The sequence below is a fragment of the Barbus barbus genome, assembly GCF_936440315.1.
Source record: "Barbus barbus genome assembly, chromosome: 9".
NCBI classification, from domain to species: Eukaryota; Metazoa; Chordata; class Actinopteri; order Cypriniformes; family Cyprinidae; genus Barbus; species Barbus barbus.
Window position 1 is genome coordinate 27353637 of NC_136737.1, and position 12927 is coordinate 27366563.

Sequence of the window (12927 nt, forward strand, 5' to 3'; positions counted from 1 at the left end):
AAATACACACAGAGTATATAATTTATAATAGTATATAATACATTTTTTTTCTGAAATGTATACGTGCATGTGTGTGTGTGTTTATATATACATAATAAATATACACATATATTATGTAAACAAAAACTTTTATTTTGGATGTAATTAATCACACTAATACACACACACACACATACAAAAACTAAATATATATTAGGAACATATTAATTAGACATGTCTATAATTCACATATAAAATATCTTTGAAATATATTAATATATGACACATAGAATGTCAAATATATTTAATATGTATACAAAATATATACTTATATATATATACTTCCACCTTCTGACCCTTTGAAACAAATCCCACAATCTTCCATGTTATTCTTTTTTTTTTTTCCCCCTTTTATATGTCAATAAGCATCCATGGATGCACTAAACCAAGTAACTAAATCAGTGATAAAGTAGATTCAAATCAAATACTATTGTCCTGAGTATATGTTAACATCATATACATTAACTTGAGTACTAAGATCCCTGATAAAGTTGAACGTATGTATCCAAATGGTAGGCGATATGATTTCTTGTTCATTGTTCTTTGTTTTTTCTTTGTTTAAAGTAAAAATGAGGCTGAAAAACAAACTTGCAAACGGGAAATCGAACAACAGGAATAAAACAACAAACTATTATTCTAAAAACTGCTATGCAGAAAGATAGGCATCTTGACATTTGACACCAGTGGTTCAGCAATCCTTTATTTGACTACAGTAGACTTATACACAGCCTCTATGAATGGCAATTCCATAAACAGAGATCAAGTTATGCACGACAGCTTCAAGCCACACGTCACGTGACTGTGCATTCATAAGCACAATGAGTAAAGGCATGCAAGTTTAACAGTTAACCTAGATCTCAAGAAATATAAACAACCGTGCTACTCTACTGTCAAGTTAAATATCAGGTCTGGTGAAGCCTTTTCATTCACACTGACATTCTTGAGAAACTTGCTTTCATATGTCAACCCTTTGAAGAGCGCCAAAAGCGATGCACAGTAGAGATGGTTTACAGTGTGTGGGTAGGAAAAAACTGAAAAGGAATTATTAGCTTGCACGAAAAACTCTTTTTGAGATGATTTTGAATTCCAGCTTATATAGTCGAAAACCTTTCCAAACCGCAAGATACTGTTGGAGCATTCACCTATTAATACTGATGGTTTTGGTTTTAAATATGGGTGTGGACTTCAGGTGTTCACATACTTTTGGTCATGTGTGCCAAAATATGCAGAATTGACATGTTGAAGAGTCTGAGAAAAAAAAGCAAGCGAGCCTTATACAACACATAAAGCAACCAGAAAACCAAGTCTGTAAAATCCAAAAAAAAGTCCCTGTATTATTATCATTATTACCAATGAACAGATTACAGATTTTTGATAGATACATCTATTTTTTTCTCTTTATTTTTAATTAATTAGTTAATTAATTTTGCAGTCCATTTTTGTTAATCTGATATTCATCTTTTTTTTTTAAATAATATATTTATTATATATATTAAATCACTATAATATGCTGATTTGCTGCTCAAGAAACATTTATATCATTATCAAATACTGTGCTACTTCATTTTTTATTTTTTTTTGTGGTGTGGAAACCATGACACAATACATTTTTTTTCACGACTTCATGAGAACAGCATTTAGTTGAAACTGAAATCTTGTGTAGTGTTCAATGTCTTTACTGTCACTTTGGATAAATCTAAATGCACCAAATGATTTCTTTTAAAACAGCCTACTGATCCTAAACGTTTGAACGGTACTATATGACAGAGCCTGCAAGGAAGATCTGGATGATGGCTCGATCTTGTGTTGAGCAGAACAGCAGTTCAGAGGCTTTGATCTGCATCAAGTATCATCGCCACAGGGTAGGAAATGTCAGCCGATGATTTATGAAACGATATTTGCATTTAGCGTGTTATGAACATTCATAATACAGAGCTTCAAAGTGAACGCCATAAAACCAAGAGACAGGCACAATTTTCACACATACAGACTTTTCCGGAAAATTACCGGTAAATTGCCGTAAAGAGATCATGTGTGAACAGGACCTTTTCAAAAATACCGGTAAATTCGTTCGGGCAATTTACCGGTATGAGAAGTTGTAACATTGCCAGTAAATTGCCGGAATTCTGCTGTGTGTGAACGCAGAAGGAAAATTACCGGTATGAGCACGTACAAGTTCAGAACGCGCTGACGTAAGACTCTACTCCGGGCCAATCATAACACACTGACACAGATGACGCATTCACTCCACACTTCCCCATGTATCCGCCCATGTCCGTCGCACAGACCTCTGCATTTGTGTAAACATAACTGTTTTTTTTTTTTTCAACTGTTCACATTTACTTAAGAAAAAACCTGGATACTCGCCAGGATGGCCATTTTTGCGTAATTTTGTGTGTGTTTGGCCACTTAAGTTCAACAACAAACTACGTGAAATAACTCAATATGATACTCGCTATAGGCGGCTTTGGATGTAACTGTGAGCGCTCAGCCTTGAAACAGCCTCTGGAGAGCACGAGTACCTATTGGCTTTAAAGGACGTGCAAATTATACATTTTTGTGACTATGCAACAATGACCTGATTAAGCAAGTTACAATTTTTGGAATGGATGTGTGAATTTTCCGGAAAAAAGACGGAATGTTGTTGCCTGTGTGAACAGCGCATTTTTTAATTTACCGGTAAAGTCGTTCCGGTAATTTTATGGCAATTTACTGGTATTACTGTGTTAAAGGGGCTATTGTCGCATTTCTGAAAACACTATTTTACACAAGGGAGGAAAACATTAGAACATTATTTTGTAAATTAATATAAATGAATGAAAAATGAGCTGAACAGTGACTCTACAAAGACTATCCACACTTTCCTTTTTTTCATAGAGATTAACAGATTGGATTATTATACCTGCAATAGTTGGCTTCACTAGTTATAAAGGGTTTCAAACAGTTCAGATTTAGATCTCATCTTAGACCAGATTACACCTGTAAGAGGTGGTATCACAAGTTATTAATAATTTTCATAATATTATATAATTTCAGAATACACTTGATTTTGTAAGGATTTGTGTAGCCTTATCAGATCAGTTTATTAATATAATATAAAAAAGGTAATGCATTTGTTACACGTGTTTTTTTTACTTCCGGCACGAGGCATTTAAATATTTCTCGAGTCTGCCATCATCCGGTCATCTACTGGCATTACAGCAGGTGATTGTGGGCCTTTAGCCTGGTCTGTTAAACACTACGCTTTACTGTAGTACAGTATTCCTTCATATGAAGCATTAGCGCCATCTGTCAGGATAAACTTTGTGATAGTTTAGCCAAATAAAAACAAGTGCATTTTAATTCTAAACTTCGCGTTTTTGTCATTCACAATCCACATTAAATATGCTAAAACCTGGCTATAGAGACTCAATCAGCTACTGTAAACCCATATTGTTTAACTAGAAAGCATTACTCAAGCTTTATCTAGGTGACCTGTCAATGATACCGGTGGCCACAATGAAGAAATGGAAAAATTTTAACATCACACAGAAAAAAAAGTGCAGAGCTCTTACAAATCGTAGTTTCATAACATTTTCAACCAAAGTTTAATAACTTAGACTAATGAATACATTTCATGTGCAAAAAGAAATATTTTCTTGTTTAAAGTTCGTACTTCTAGTTTTAGTTTTCTAGACTTTGTCACAATCTAACAGTTAAAATGAGAAATGGGCACAACTGGGAGTTATTCGATTAAAACCAGCCAAATTCATTTACCCCACAATATCCATTTCATCTTCCACGTCGTGCGTGGAGCTCCACACAAAACTGCTTTTCTTAACGAATTACGCCAGACGACTTCACACTGGATTTCTGCAGTGATTTGACAAACTGATTTCAGATTCATTCCAGTTGATTTGTAAAAGATTCTACTGAATTCAAGAAGTGACTTAACATCTAAAAATGATCCGAGTCTAACAAGTTTCTGTAGGACATCTGCAAAAAAAAGTGTATACATATTCAAAATCACAACAAGCCAAAGAGTTTAAAAACCATGTTTAATCAAAATGGTTCTTTACATTATGAAAAATCTGAACTGGAAAAAAGCAAAACCCTCAGTCACAAGCCAAATTTAGTTCATAAATTTGACATTAGCCTTACAACACACTTGTTATCCATCTCGATCCCTTAAGCTTTCAAATAGATTTACACCTCTAAATACTAAACAGGCGTCAATTCCATGTATATATGTTACAATATGCTTTGCACATTAAAAGGTACTGCACATTAAACTTGCACCTAAAGCAAACTTAAAAAGAAATGTGAAAATTAAAAAAAAAAAAAAAAAAAGAATTGGGGGGGGGGGGGGGGGGGATGCACACCATAACAAAAAAAGAAAAAAAAAAAGAAAACCACAACAAACTGTTGCATGTACAACATGTACCTAAACCAGCAGAGCATAAATTACAACAGTCACATTTAATTTTCACGCGAATGGTTGGGACGTTTCAGAGCTCACACAGTTAAAAGGGAGCGAGGGGGTCAAGGGTCACTGTACAGTTACTGATGCTTTCTGGAATGTCCTAGAAACGCTCTGACAATGTGGATTTAAGCAAAATGAAAACCGTTCAGTTACAGACTTAATCAAACTTGATCTTCTTGCCTTGTGGTTTGTCTCCAAATCCACCTCGTCCACCTGAAAAAAAAAAGACAATTTTTAACTTATGCAGCTCAGTGAAAAATGTTCAAAATAGCACATTGCCATATTAGTATTGACTAGCATTCATTTCACCGACTGACTGGAAAGTCTCCTGAAATGGTAGGAAAACCAAATAATAGATTGACAAGCTATAGATTTAATTAGAGAAATGTAAATAAAATTAGAATTAGATGAACAAAAGCTTTAAAATGTTACACTTAAAGGTCCCCTGAAATGCTTTGAAACATACAGCGTTATTCTATGTATTGACATCATTTTAACTGAACCAGGAAGACAGGGCGGGACATCAAGCAGCCCCGTCCCTTTCTAAATATCCAAATTGCATTTGTCTATCAATATCAGAAATGAATTATCTTTTGTATGTCTAAATTAATCTTAAGTATTTCTGTAAATTGTATAGTCTACTCGCGTCACCTAATCCTAATTTTATTGACCCTTCTCAAATTGCAATATTTAGTTAAATCTAATTTAATCTAAATTAAATGAATTTGAGAAGGGTCAATAAAATTAGGATTAGGTGACGCGAGTAGACTATACAATTTACAGAAATACTTAAGATTCATGTAGATGTACAATACACTTCTATTACCACTATTACTGTACTTTATTTCACTTTTAGTATTAATAGTATAGTGAGCTAGTATTCTATTATGTACTTGGCATCTAAAAATGCACCACTAGATTGATTGACACCCACCGCCTCTTCCTCCTCTGAAGCCGCCGCCGCCACCTCTTCCTCCTCGTCCTCCCCTGAAGCCACCGCCCCTGCCGCCTCCTCGGCCTCCGAAACCGCCCCGTCCACCGCCGCGTCCTCCGAAACCTCCTCCGAATCCTCCTCCAAAGCCACCTCCAAAACCACCTCTGCCGCCCCCTCGGCCACCCTCACCCTTGGGCCTGGCGTAGTCCAGAGTGACTCTGTTTCCGTCGATCTCGCCGTCATCCATGGCCTCTTTGGCCGCCTTGCAGTCGTCTTCGTTATCAAAGTCTACGAATCCAAACCTGGAGGAGGAAACCGTATTAAGCAAACATTCAGAGAGGTGGGCAGCAGTTACTGTATCAAACGGCTTAAAAGGTCTCACATCAGACATGGGTATGTCCCAATATAGTGGAAACGCCTGTTTAACTGAATTTCACTCTACCTCTCATGCGAACCCATACACCGCCAAGGGATCGACAGAGAGGAGCTCATGAGAAACAAGGAACATGTTAAAGTATCAAACACGGCCCTACCCTTTAGACGATCCGGTGTCTCTGTCTGTGACAATTCTGGCAGTGACGGCTCCATCAAAAGCCTCTTTCAGAGTCTGATCTGTGGTGTCTTCTGACAAGCCTTTGACAAACAGGGTTTTTGTAGGTCCTACAAACAGAGGAAAGCAGTTAGCAACTAGCATTTGTATTAAAAAGAAAAAAAAAAAGACGGCATTTGATTGAAGCAGCAGCGCTCTACTAACCAGAGTTTCCTCTTCCGCCTCCACTGCTTCGGTCTCTGTCGTTCTGACTGAACTCTAATCTGACACTTCTGCCCTCGATTTCAGTGTTGTTGAGGTTCTCCAGCGCATCCTTGGCATCCTCCACGCTCTCAAACTCTAAAAACGCAAATCTACCAAAAAAATAAAAAATAAAAATTAGACCAAAGCCAAGTCAGCACAGCTAAAACATCAAGACACTCGAATGTGACTAAATTCAACCTGTAAGGATTCAGCAGAGGGGCATAATTTTAATGCAAAGAAAACCATTTTAATTTGAATGAACGGCTGCCAAAACAAACATTTGCTTAATCGTCAATGCAACTTAATTTTTTTTCCATCACAACGCAAAAGAAAACTAACCAACCAATAAGATTGACGCTTTTTGGTTGCCACAGTTTCATAAAATGGCAACTAGGTTGTGCTCAAGAACATACTATTTAGCTAAATGACAATAGTATTCCAAGTGTCAAATTTAATTGAGGAACATTTTCGTTCATTTTGGAACGAGTGATTACACAAGTGCCACCTACTGGAAGGGAGCGATTTTGCATCATTCAGCCTGGCAAATATTATTTCTTCTTAAATGCTGGTCTGAATATAATAATTCAAAAAAAAAAAAAAAAAAAAAAAAAAAAAAAAAAAACCCACCCACCAGTTGATGTCTAAAGCCATTTGTTTAAAGTTTACACGATTCCAAACTTCCTGGAATGTGACCATTTGAATCAGTTATAAATGATTCTGTAACTTCATGGAATCTGAATCAATTCAACCATTCCAATCAGCGAATATTCTTCCTGGTATTCATTTATTAAGTTCTTGCTTGAATCTCATTGATTCAACAACGGGTATTTAGGACGAACGAAAAACCTAATAAACAATTCATGTCTATACATTTAAATGCATAGAATCAACTGACGTACCCCTTTGGTCTGCCGTTGTTCTGAGGTACTCTGATGGACACAGCCTTCTCAAACACACTCTGGAGGGAGTCTTCAGTTGCAGTGAACGAAAGGTTATTCACAACCAGTACTTTGTTTGCAGAAACGACAGCTAAAACGAGTAGAAAACAAGAGTGCTGTTAACATTAATCAACAACAAATCTACAAAACTGGACCTAGACAGCAACGTAACTCACCTCTGCTGCCCTTCTGACTCTTTTCTCCTGTGAAGTCTATGATGATAGAACGGCCCTGAACATCTGAGCCTTGCGCCTCCTCCATTGCCTTCTCGGCAATTGCCTCTGACTTGAACTCGAGGTAGGCGATTCTGTACCCCAAGAGGAGTCAGTCAGTCAAGGATTCACTTAAAAGCAGCATTTTTAAAGACGCGAACAGCCATGGCTTAGTCTTACCCTCTGCTAGAGCCGCTGTTGCCCATAGGTATTCTGATATCAACGGCCTGGTCAAAGATTTCCTTCAGTTCCTCCTGCGTTACGGAGTACGGCAGGTTCTTTACGAACAAAGTGCGTGAATCTCTCTCTGAGGGGAAAAAAAATAAAAGTCAGCATCTGAGAGTTCAATGTTTGATTACCATAGTAGCGATGGCTCCACATCAGCACTTGATCATCTTAATCCCACACGAGTGCTCAGAAAAGTGAAAAGGTGTCATTTCTGGTTGGATTTACACTCATAGTGGCAGCTGTGGGAATTTTACCTTTTTTGTTTTCCTGCGAGTTCTCTTTGCTTCTGGCTTTGTCGAGTTTCACCGGTAGGCCCATCAGCTTCTTGCCATTGAGCTCCATAGCCTTCTGCAAGTCTTCCTCTGATGCGAAGTCAACATAGCCAAATTTCCTTCAAAACAAATTATGATGCCGGATTTAGAAGTCAAATAAACATCCACAACTACTTTGCAATGACAAAGTTGACTTGAATAGTATTATCCAACAACAATTTTCTCCTTACTTGGTCCCGCCAAGTCGGACGTCCTGAATGTCAAGGCCTTCCTTTGAGAAGAACTTTGCGATTGCGGACTTAATTTCATCAAAGTCTTTATTGCTGTTTAAGTTTCCCAAGAAGAGACTGACACCTGAAAATTCAAAGCAAATTTAGTCCACCATACCAAGACGAAGAAATACACTTTTCCTTAAACCAGCATCAGAGTTAATATAAAAGGTGACATCACATATTTCAGTATTAAGTCCCTTTATATCATCATATGTAGTTTGATGCACAAGAACTGAAGCACATAGAATTAAAAGTCTCACCTTCACCATCAGTTTTAGCTTTCTTAGCCGGTGGTGTTTCCTTCTCTTTTTTGGCCTCTGCTTTCCTTTTTGCTGGAGTGACCAGGGTTTCTGGGGGAGCAAAACCAAGAAAATGTTAGGAGAAACTATCTGGAAGAGACGGATGCGGTCAAGTAAAAACATTCAAAAAGACATGATTGATTGAGTCAGTGTGGAAGAACTTGACTGGTCTGCAGAAAGCCAAGTCCTGATCCCAGCTGAACTCCTCTGGTGTGACTTTAAATGCAGACCTTGAGGCAAAAACTCATCACCAAACACCAATGACTTGTACATAAGGGTACTGTCGTTTTAGACACGTCCAAAACTGTTGCAACAGATGGAAATACAATTTTTAAAGGGGTGGTTGATTTTTTTTTTTCTAGGCTTGATTGTGTATATGGGGTGCAGTCAAACATGTATTCATGCTTTTTTTTTTTAACGCATTATTTTTCACATAATTCACCTTTATTCCACACCTCTCTGATAAACGCCCCGATTATTTCCTGGTTTTATGAAGCCCCTCCCTCAGAAACGCGTAATGGGCTCTGATTGGTTAGCTGGTCCAGTGTGTTGTGATTGACTAAACCGCCTCTAGTGCGCATCTGAACATCCCGCCCCTTACCTCAGCAGCATGTGCTCCGGTTGTATTGTAAACAATGGCATCATCTATATTGCTTATCAATTTGGGCCCGAATGAGACGGAGAGGATATTAGTGAAGAGGATCGCGCAGAACCTCTGCAAGCATGGCTTTTAATGGCATGTTTTGTTTGTTGTTGGTTCATACTTTTAGATACGCTGTTATTTGAAAGTGCTACTGCTTCTGTTAGATTTCAATATACGGCTTTATCCTAATTAAAGCACGGCAACTGCACACGCGTCCATGTATAACGCTTCTCATTGATGTGTGAAAACGAGAAAAAGTGTATAATTGGAACAGTTTGTTGGAGCCGATCTGAATGAGAGAGAGATGCAGAGCAGGGCGACACGAGTGACAGTATTATGAAGCACTGCTTTAAACATATGATTTTGAAACTTGTAAATCTGCATTTAAAGTCACTCCAGAGGTGTTCAGCTGGGATCAGGACTTGGCATTTCGGGTCTTTAATATCTATTTGTAACAAGTTCAGAGTCCATTTTATCAATAACTGCAATTGCCTTCACAATTGTATAACTACCATTTTTTTCCCCTCCATTTCTTACAGTATAATATATTTTATCTTAGAAGCATTTCGAAATCTGTATGCTATTTTCACATTCCGGGTCTGTTTGGAGCTAAAGAATCATTCGCAACTTAATATTTTAACAAACCATAATGTATCGGATCAAAACAATTTAAAGAGAACTATCATACCATCGTCATCATCATCATCCTCTTCCTCCTCATCATCATCAGATTCCTCCTCCTCCTCAGATTCCTCCTTTGCTTTCACCATTCCTGCCTTTTTGGGCGCTGGAGTCGTGTCCATTTCCTCTTCTAATGAATCGGGACGAAATATTTAAACATGATGGAAAACGCAAACATCAGGCCACAGAATCAAACACTTTCAGTATTAAATCCCTTAGGTGCATCACACGTGCAGCTCTTCAACAAAAATACACAGCCATTCACACACACCATCATCATCTTCCTCCTCGTCGTCGTCGTCATCCTCAGACTCCTGCTTCGCTGCTTTCGCAGCAGGCTTTTTAGCTGCAGGAGCTGCTTTCTTTGTGGCTTTGGCAGGCGTTGCCGCCTTGGGAGGTGGAGGCAGCTCTTCATCAGATTCGTCGTCTGTAAAGCCAGGAAATGGAGTTGTTAGAAATGTTTGTCACTTATGAATACACACCATCCTGAAGCACTTCATACCATCATCATCCTCCTCGTCATCATCATCGTCGGACTCCTCAGCAGGTGCTGCTTTCTTGGCGGGAGTAGCCTTGGTAGGTGCAGCTGCTTTAGCAGGTGTGGCCTTCTTTGGGGGAGGAGGAGGAGCGTCCTCTTCTATTGGGAGGATTGAGAAGTATTAATGACATTTTGACCTTTAGATTAAGAATACAGCACTGAGAGAACCATGAAATCAATTTGCTTACCAGATTCTTCATCGTCGTCGTCGTCATCATCATCATCACTACTCTGCTGTTTGGCAGCAGCTTTTCCATTTTTCACTGCCTTCACCAGAGCCGCTTTCTTTCCTACAGCTTTAGCTGGAGGTGCCTGCCGAATTAAGATTGAATTTCAATTAACAATCCCTTCATTGGTGACAAAATGATTAAACTATTTACAGATGGATTCCTCACCTCGTCCTCATCGTCATCCTCCTCCTCCTCGCTGGATTCTTCCACATCCTTGGGAGGTGGAGGTGCCTTTTTCTTCGGTGGCGCTTGTTTTTTAGCTGCCTGCAAACGGAAAGAAAAGGTTGGTTTTATTCAAGTTCTTGCAATTATGCTAACCATTATCATATTCTGAAACACAAGTAATGTTTTTATCATCTCAAATGTGCTGCGACTTCTATTCCAAAACAACTTTCGGTTTCGCTTTAATAGTTTACGTTCATAATAAATGACACCATTTAATAATTTATCCTATTTTCTCGTTTCTGTTTGAAAGACTACCAAATTTAAGAGATTATAGTAATTAGAACTAAAAACAAGTTATATTTTAATTTTATTGCTATTATTCCATTTTAATTGTTTGCAAATGGGTTGTTTAAATTTAGTTTTTTATTACTTCTGAGCACAAAATGTGAAAACCTCTACATAAGTTTGCCTCCATGAAACTAATTTCAGAAAACATGATAATATTAAAATGGAAGTGTTTTAATTTCAATGCATTTTAATGGCAACAATTAGGTCTGTGATACACGTGTGTGTGTAAATATATAAAACATAATTTCCCCCCTTTTTAAACACTTTATTACGATTCATTCCATTGGCAAGCGAACAAAATTAATAACATTTAATAAAAATTAAAATCAATCATTTGAAATGCGTTAAAGAGCAAGAACAATAACTATCCAAAATCATTGTTTGTGGATAAATCATTTAGCACGACACGTGTTTGCGCTGCGGATTTTGGTCAACGCAATTTTTTTTTGCTAGAGTGGTTAAATTAAATTAGTCACTTAAATACAACCACGGTTAAAATGTTTTAAAATAAGAAAAAACTAGTTAAAGTTTGAGACTCAACACGACTGTTTAAAAGCCCCGGCACTGCGCGTGGACGAACCCACGTGGAGTTCACGTTGCACGTGGAAAAGCCACATGCTTGCTATCAAACAAAAAAACTAGCATAAAAAAAAACCATGTGCCATGCTCGCATTTTATAATCGTGCAAATCAAATAATACGCGCGAACAGCACGACGCAGTTTCATGCGGCGTGTTAAATGTCCGCTCATTCGTTTCAAAGAGCCAAAATGGAGGCGTTTAGCTTGGAGCTAGCAATGCTACACGGCACACATGGCGAGCACGCGATTTCGCGCGAAACCACGACACCCTAAAAACTCACAAAATAAAAATATATATCGCTAATCAAAAAGGTATATTTTACACTACAAAACATGTCAGATACATACTAAAGCGAAGCATACTTCACGCGTGTCAGCTGAGGCCTAATAAAGGAGAAGCGTGGTCAGCCCGTGTTAAGAGAAAAAACAACGAAAACGAGTGTTACATAACATTAACTGATTTCACGCGACGCTATTTAGCATTAAAAAACATTTTCACTCTTTTGAGTTCACAATTTCAAAGCTATAACACACATTAGATCGAAATGCATGTGTTGCACATGTGGGCCTTCTTCGACCCAGAAAAACGAAAAACGGAAAATATCGCGTTTTGACCGTTTTAATTTAAAAACTTAGTTGTTAAAATATGTTTGTAGGTATCTTACCTTTGCAAGTTTGACCATGACTGGAGATTGGTTTTACAGTAAAGCTGAAAACGAGAGAGTGTCGCAGGTGAAAACCGTTCAGTCGCACGTGGTTCTCGGCACAAGACAGAAAAGAGCGCTCGCGGACACTTTTAGTACCTCTAGAGAAGCCCCGCCCACTGAGACCGCCCCCCACTTCCGACTCGGTTCCGCAAACGATTCCTTTGAACAGTTCGTGTCGATTCAGTGATTCTTTAATGTCTTGACGTAAATAAATAAATACGTTAATTAATTTTAGTGAATTTTAAAAAGCATACCGTACATTATGCAGTGTATCTCGAACAATCAACTCATCTGAACCGGATCAAAATATTTATGAATCATTTTGAGTGATTACTAGATACGGACTCATGAAAATTAACTAAGAAGATGTTTCATGTTGTGTCTATGATTAATACAAACACTGTTGTCCCAATTAATTTTAACCATATTTTGTAGTTTATTCAGCACAAATCATAATGCGTCCTGCTATTTAGATTATTCAGTCTCGGTTAGTTTACTTTTATTTTTAATTGTAAAGCGGTATTCCCGAAACACAAAGTTAAAAATCATGATGTTAATGTTTTAAAATTAGCAATACTCAATTGGAA

The 12927-nt window shown here is 37.8% G+C and overlaps 1 protein-coding gene across 1 annotated transcript; it reads right to left on the reverse strand.

Annotated features, from left to right (window-relative positions):
* Positions 1-4059: 4059 nt before the first annotated feature.
* On the reverse strand, positions 4060-12455 carry LOC306875530 (nucleolin-like). Its single transcript, XM_079426173.1, has 16 exons — positions 12299-12455; positions 10707-10805; positions 10500-10623; positions 10276-10410; positions 10045-10200; positions 9781-9903; positions 8411-8500; positions 8109-8232; positions 7861-7997; positions 7559-7685; positions 7343-7473; positions 7128-7257; positions 6190-6338; positions 5969-6095; positions 5436-5737; positions 4060-4714 (listed from the first exon to the last, which is right to left on the reverse strand). The coding sequence occupies exons 1-16, from the start codon at positions 12314-12316 to the stop codon at positions 4659-4661; spliced, it is 2028 nt and encodes a 675-aa protein (XP_079282299.1). The 5' UTR covers positions 12317-12455; the 3' UTR covers positions 4060-4658.
* Between the last annotated feature and the right edge of the window lie 472 nt (positions 12456-12927).